The sequence below is a fragment of the Mandrillus leucophaeus genome, unplaced genomic scaffold (genome assembly GCF_000951045.1).
Source record: "Mandrillus leucophaeus isolate KB7577 unplaced genomic scaffold, Mleu.le_1.0 Scaffold436, whole genome shotgun sequence".
Taxonomy (NCBI): Eukaryota; Metazoa; Chordata; class Mammalia; order Primates; family Cercopithecidae; genus Mandrillus; species Mandrillus leucophaeus.
Window position 1 is genome coordinate 2320756 of NW_012104654.1, and position 6915 is coordinate 2327670.

The 6915-nt window shown below is 37.4% G+C and overlaps 1 protein-coding gene across 1 annotated transcript in view; it reads left to right on the forward strand.

The window, feature by feature from the left end:
• The window catches only part of PIKFYVE (phosphoinositide kinase, FYVE finger containing), a 105067-nt gene that overhangs the window by 27276 nt on the left and 70876 nt on the right, over window positions 1-6915 (forward strand). The window contains exons 7-9 of the mRNA XM_011993923.1: window positions 2465-2603; window positions 4752-4909; window positions 6042-6153. Coding sequence (XP_011849313.1) covers window positions 2465-2603; window positions 4752-4909; window positions 6042-6153 — 409 coding nt within the window. The remainder of the gene's footprint in view (window positions 1-2464; window positions 2604-4751; window positions 4910-6041; window positions 6154-6915) is intronic.

The following is a 6915-nucleotide window of genomic DNA, read 5'->3' on the forward strand; positions in this document are numbered from 1 at the left end:
ACCTGCTAGCATGGCTGGTGAATTTTTGTATTTTTAATAGAGACAGGGTCTCACCATGTTGGCCAGGCTGGTCTTAAACTCCTGACCTCAGGTGATTGGCCCGGCCTCCCAAAGTGCTGGGATTATAGGTGTGAGCCACTATGCCTGGATGAAATAGACAAATTCTAAATATATTTTGATTGTAGAGCTAATAGGATTTGCTAATCAACTGGATGTAGGCTTCAACAGAAAGACATCAAAGATGACTCAGGTCTTTGGCCTGAGCAGTTGGAGGGGTGGAATTGCCAACTGGGAGGAACAGTTTGGTTTTAGATGTGTGAATCTGAGATATCGTCATCCAAGTGAGATGTCAAATAGTTGGATATATGAATCCAGAATTTAGGGGAGGGCTACAGGGTAGAGATATAAACTTGGATGTTGTCATCATGTGCATGGTATTTAAAGCTATGAACTTGGATGAAGATCATCAAGAGAATGAGTGTGAGGAGGAAGGAAATAAGGACTAAGGACTGAGATTGGAGAAATCAAGAGAAGACAGAAAAGGAGACGGGGGAGAGGCCAGTGAGGTGACAGGAAAACCAGGAGGGTATTTATCTTATTAGTCAAGTGGAGAAAGTTTTTCAAGGAAGGGGAGTTATGCTGCTGATACGTTAAGTAAGATGAAGAGTGAAAACTGACTAACGACACATTGGTAATCTTGATAGGCAGTCAGTGGGTTTGGGGTTCAAGAGATAATGGAAGAATTACTGGAGATGGGAGTTTTGCTGTAAAGTAGAGGGAAATGCAGCAAAGGGATGTGGAGTCAAGAGATGGCTTTTTAAAAAGATGGGGAAAATTACAGTATTCCTGTTGGCACGTGTAGAAGTGTAGGGCTACCTGTGCTAATTTACAATGTATGTGTTTTGAATTAATGCTAAGATTGATGTAAGTCTTTAGGAAAGATGTAATTTAGTCAGTGAGTGCTATCTCTAAATATAATTTTAATCAGGATTCTTGCTACTAGCCTACTTATTAGAGCTTTTGACAGCAAAATTGACTAATTTTCTTTTATTATTGCCACTGTATTAGAATGTGTGCAGGAATGGTTAGAATGATAGAGAAATAGAATGTATGGATAATGTACCCATTGGAAAAGAGATTAAATTAAGACGTAATAGCAAGCTTTCACTAAAAGACTATGCCAAGAAATAAATAACCAATTATTTAAAAAAATTGCTTATTGACTATTTGATATCAGTGGTTTCCTATTAACTGACACTTTGCTAAACCTGTGAATACTTTCTTAAATTATTTTAAAAATATTTTTATCTTATACTGGGGAAATATGGTTTTTCAATTGCCACCTAATTGTAGGTGGCAGCCCTGATACATATTAGTCGAGCTACTTTAGGCAGATTACTTAATCCCTAATTCTTGATTTCTTTATCTGTAAAATAGAGCTAGTAATACATATTCCATAGGATGCTGTGAAGATTAAATGTGGGAAGATACAGATACTGCCCTAATGAATGAGTTATATATATATAGTCTAACACATCATAGGTGCTTTTGCCTGTTATCCTTTATGTGGAAGCTAAAATTGGGTTTAATTTTTTTCTAGATAGAAGCCAACTAAATTTCTAGTTACCTTTTCTTTTAAATAAATTAAAGTTTCCTTGATGCAATTGGTATTCCACTTCTAAGTCATTTGTTTGGTAACTTTACCAAGAGTTAAAATAAAGGATATGTATGAATGCTGATATTACGAGAAGAAACAAATTTCTTGTAATTTTTTTACTGACAAAATAGCATAATGTAATAATACTTGAGGATAGTATTTTAAATATAGGTCTACTAGTGAGAAGAAAGGAATTCTTTTTTTGGTCATAACATTTTGCTTATTTGGACGTCAAAATTGGTGTTCCCTTCATCAGACTGATTGCATTGCAAATGTTTAACTATAAAACCTTCTTAGTTCATGGGCTATGCAAAAACAGTAAGCAGGCTAGATTTGGCCTGTGGGCCATAGTTTCCTGACCCTGATCTGCAAGATGATTTCTGCATTTAGTTTCAGTCTTTATATTTGTTATTTAAAAAAAACAAAAAATCCACTAACTTACAGCATTTTAACAAGAAGACTTTGTATCTATTCCCTTTGAAATATTACTGATATATGAGCTATATAATTGTTTTCCTGTAATCTTTCCATAGCTACTTTCTTTTAAACTTATTCCCAAGTAGTTTTAGACACACATAGAATTGCAAAATGTAGACTTACATGGAGTTGCAAATATACAGAGAGTTTCTGGGTATCCTTTACCAGATTTCTTCCAATGATAGTATCATGCATAACCATCATAAATACTTTTAAAAGTACCCTTAACCTTGGTAAATAACCATTTATTTAAAAATAAATTTTCTCTATAATTCTGTTTATTGAAGAAGAATTTACACCTGTGATTTCACTTTTTGTTTTTTTTTCCAGATCAGCCAGCATTACTAACCTGTCACTGGATAGATCTGGTTCTCCTATGGTACCTTCATATGAGACATCTGTCAGTCCCCAGGCTAACCGAACATATGTTAGGACAGAGACCACTGAGGATGAACGCAAAATTCTTCTGGTACTGGTCCAGTATCTTTGACCTATTGCTAGTTTTGAGCATAGAGAATGTTTATGTGACTGAGTCTTTTTTTTTTTCTTTTTGAGACAGAGTCTCGGTGTGCCGCCCAGGTTGGGGTGCAGTGGTGTGATCTTGGCTCCCGGCAACCTCCGCCTCCCAGACTCAAGTGATTGTGGTGCCTTAGCCTCCTGAGTAGCTGGGATTACAGGCACGTGCCAGCACACCTGGCTAATTTTTTGTATTTTTAGTAGAGATGTGGTTTCACCGTGTTGGCCAGGCTGGTCTCAAACTCCTGACCTCAAGTGATCTGTCCACCTTGGCTCCCAGAGTGCTGGGATTACAGGTATGAGCCACTGCACCCAGCCTGTCACTGAGTCTTTTTAAAAAGAAACATATAAATGAAATAGTGTATCAGTTAAACAGAAGTGCTTAGCTTCAGTTTTACTAGGATCACCTGAGCGATGGGTCAAGTATTCTGTACTCATTGCATTAATATTTTCTTCTTTTCTTTTCTTTTTTCCTTTTTTTTTAAATTTGGAGATGGAGTCTCGCTCTGTCCCCAGGCTGGAGTGCAGTGGCGGGATCTCGGCTCACTGCAACCTCCCCCTCCCAGGTTCAAGCGATTCTCCTGCCTCAGCCTCGTGAGTAGCTGGGACTACAGGCACGTGCCAGCACACTCAGCTAATTTTTGTATTTTTAGTAGAGACAGGGTTTCACAATGTTGGTCAAGATGGTCTCGATATCCTGACCTTGTGATCTGCCTGCCTCAGCCTCCCAAACTGCTGGGATTACAGGTGTGAGCCACCATGCCTGGCCAGTATTTTCTTTACCCCTTTTGCCTGGTAAAATCAGAATTCAGTTACCTACATAATAAGAGAGCTTAACTCTTAGGTCCCATATTGCTATTTAAGCTTTGAAGCATGTTTGTTATACACATGTAACACTTTTCAGACATTTAATACTATATGTTTATATGAAATAATCAGTTGCTTATTGAATTTATCTGTGCATAAAATACTGTGTTCAATTATAAGAGTGACTCAGAGAAATGGAAGATATGGCTGTGTCCTTAAGCTTATAATTCAAAAGTAGAAGTAAGAGCCAGGTGTGGTGGCACGCAGTTGTAGTCCCAGCTACTTGGGAGGCCAGGACAAGAGGACTCTTGAGGCCAGGGGTTTGAGGCTGTAGGGTGCTGTGATCATGGCCATGAATAGCCACTGCACTCCAGCCTGGGCAACATAGCAAGACCTTGTCTCTAAGACAACAAACAAACCAACAAACTCACAAAAGGTAGAAATAAGATCAGGGAGAAGATCCTTAATAGTGGAAGTAGTATTACTTTAACAATAAAAAAGTGTCAAATAATATGACTATATGTCATGTAAGAATTCAAAAAACAGCTCATTACTAATGAGGGAATCAGAAAAAGGCTTAAACTGAAGGACTTGAACTGGACCTTGAGAGATGAAATAGTTTTGGATAGGCAGTTAGGAAGGTGAATCTTATTTAAAGGTGTGAAGAAAGATATAGAGGTAAGAATAAGCATAACATTTTCCATGGCCAGAAGTAAGATTTTTTAATTGGGAGAGAGTTTAAATAGCAGTCTGGGGGCAATGAGAAAGGAAAGTTATTTGGGACTACCTGGTGGAAGGCAATGAATTCTGTACTTACAGATGTAGATTTGAACCTTTAGTTGCTGAGGAACATTCAGAATTTTTTTGAGAAGGGAGTAATTTACTGAAGGTCTTCCTTTAAAAAAACTCATCTGGCAGTTGGGTACATGGTGAGATCTGGTGGAGTGAAAGCCTCTAGGAACAGTTACCTTAGGTTAGTGTGATTAACTGTTGTCTCCCTCTGCCTTGCCCCATCTCCAAAGAAGAATACATAAATAGGAGATGTGCCATTGATTGAAAAAAGAAGTATTTGGAATAGTTGGTTTTCAAGAGAAAAAGTTACATTTGGAATTAGATGAGCTGAGTTCAAGCTGTTCCCATGTATATATCATTTGTATTAAATTGTGTGAGTTAGCTACCATAAAGAAATCCAAATTAGGTTTCCTTTTATGAGTCTCAAAATCACAGGAAAACATCTGAAAAGGTATATAACATTTTTCTAAAGAGTAACTACTTGCTGTTAATGTGATTGCAGGACAGTGTTCAGTTAAAGGACCTGTGGAAAAAAATCTGCCATCACAGCAGTGGAATGGAGTTTCAGGATCACCGCTACTGGTTGAGAACGCATCCCAACTGCATTGTAGGAAAGGAATTAGTCAACTGGCTAATCCGAAATGGGCACATTGCCACAAGGTATTCTGATCTTAGAAAGAGGTTTCTATGTTTTGAATGAGAAAACATATTTGAAGATAGTAAGAGTTACAGATTTCTTTGTAGAGTTAGGGTGCTTTTTGTTTTATCTGATTGATGGTTTATTGTGCTAATTATTTAACCCTCCTCCAGTCTGAGTTTTAACCAGCAGAGAACAGATGCAAGGAGTACAAGGAGCCAAATGGGATCTTAATTTACTTTATTAAAAGCAGAAGAACTCTCTAGCAAAGCAGGATTAGAGAATGTAGCTGGAACCTAAGGCCAAAGAATTCCTCAGCTACTGTTCACTAATCTAGACAGGTTGTAACCTGTGTTGAGTATTTAGTCTGTGAGCTATGCCTGTCAGGTCCTAGCTTGCCTCACAAATCGTTTATAAAAAAGAGTAACAGGTCCTGCTTTTCAAATACACATATACCCTAGCTTTTACTGTTTTCTCAGATTAGCTACTACTCCTCTCACAGGAAGAAAAAGGTACGTAAAGAAGTAAGGAGAGAAATAGCTTTAAGCAGTAAAGCCCTGGTTGCAATTTTGGCTGTATATATTTTTTAGCTTTGTGCTTTTAGTCACATTATTCAATCTCTTTGAGACTTCTTCAATATGAGGAAAATTATGTGGTCCTGTGAATAAACTGGGGGGGATGAAATAATATTGGCTGAAGTGCTTTATGAATTGTGAAATGCCATATAATGTAATGTGTCATTAAGTGTCTATTTCATGTATATATGTATACATATTTTATGCCTGTATCTGTAATGTTTGGTATTGTCTTATTAAAACTAAGCTCCTTGAAGGTAGGAGCTTTTCTCAACATTTTTTAAATCTGTTAAGTACAGGGTTGTGCATGCATTGAATACTCAGTCAATGCTTGCTGTTATTAAAATTAGGTTTTGTTAGGACTGCCTTACCAGTAGTTTCTTGTCCTTTACTATAGTACCTGGAAGAATCTTGTAATTTGCTTTAACTCTCTCTTGTTTTGTCCTTTACTTATCCAAGGGCCATATGAAATTCTAACTCTGATTAGAACTGAAAAAAAAATTTAAGGTTGTGTCTTATCTGGTACTTAACTGTTCTGATTGACTTTTAAAACTTTTCATTTTTGTGGGTCTTGATTCAGGGCACAAGCTATAGCGATTGGACAAGCAATGGTTGATGGACGTTGGCTGGATTGTGTTAGTCATCACGACCAGCTTTTCAGAGATGAGTATGCGCTGTATAGACCACTGCAGGTACTTTTCAGTGTTTACTGCCAATTAGAATGTAGCAAGCTTATTTTATAGTCTTTCTTCATCAGTGGGAATAAAAAGTAGTTTATTAGAAGATCATTTTTTCTAACATTTTTTCCTGCTGTTTGAGGAAAGTTAAAACATTTTTTTTTTTACTTGGCAGGCAGCAATAATGAAAAAGCTGCCATTAGAATCAAACATTTTATTGTTTACTTTAAATTTGATCAGGCAGTAAAAAGGAAAAGAATAAGAATCAAACACTTTTTTTAGTTGGTGTGGTAGTTCTTAAATTTGGCTTTATGGTGTTTATAGTTGCTTATCATTTAACTTTAATGGTTTTTGGTTTTATTATGCCTACGTTTTTAGAACTAACTGAGAGTATAAGTAATACAATGAAAAATTTTATGACATCTATTGAAATAATTTTGACTCTAGCACTATTGTATAACAATAGTGATGATGGCCAGGTGCGGTGGCTCACACCTGTAATCCTAGCACTTTCGGAGGCCGAGGCGGGCAGATCATCTGAGGTCAGGAGATCGAGACCATCCTGGCTAACACGGTGAAACCCCGTCTGTACTAAAAATACAAAAAAATTAGTCAGGCGTGGTGGTGGGTGCCTGTAGTTCCAACTACTTGGGAGGCTGAGACAGGAGAATGACATGAACCTGGGAGGTGGAGCTTGCAGTGAGCTGAGATTGCGCCACTGTACTCCAGCCTGGATAACAGAGCAAGACTCCATCTCAAAACAAACAAACAAACAAA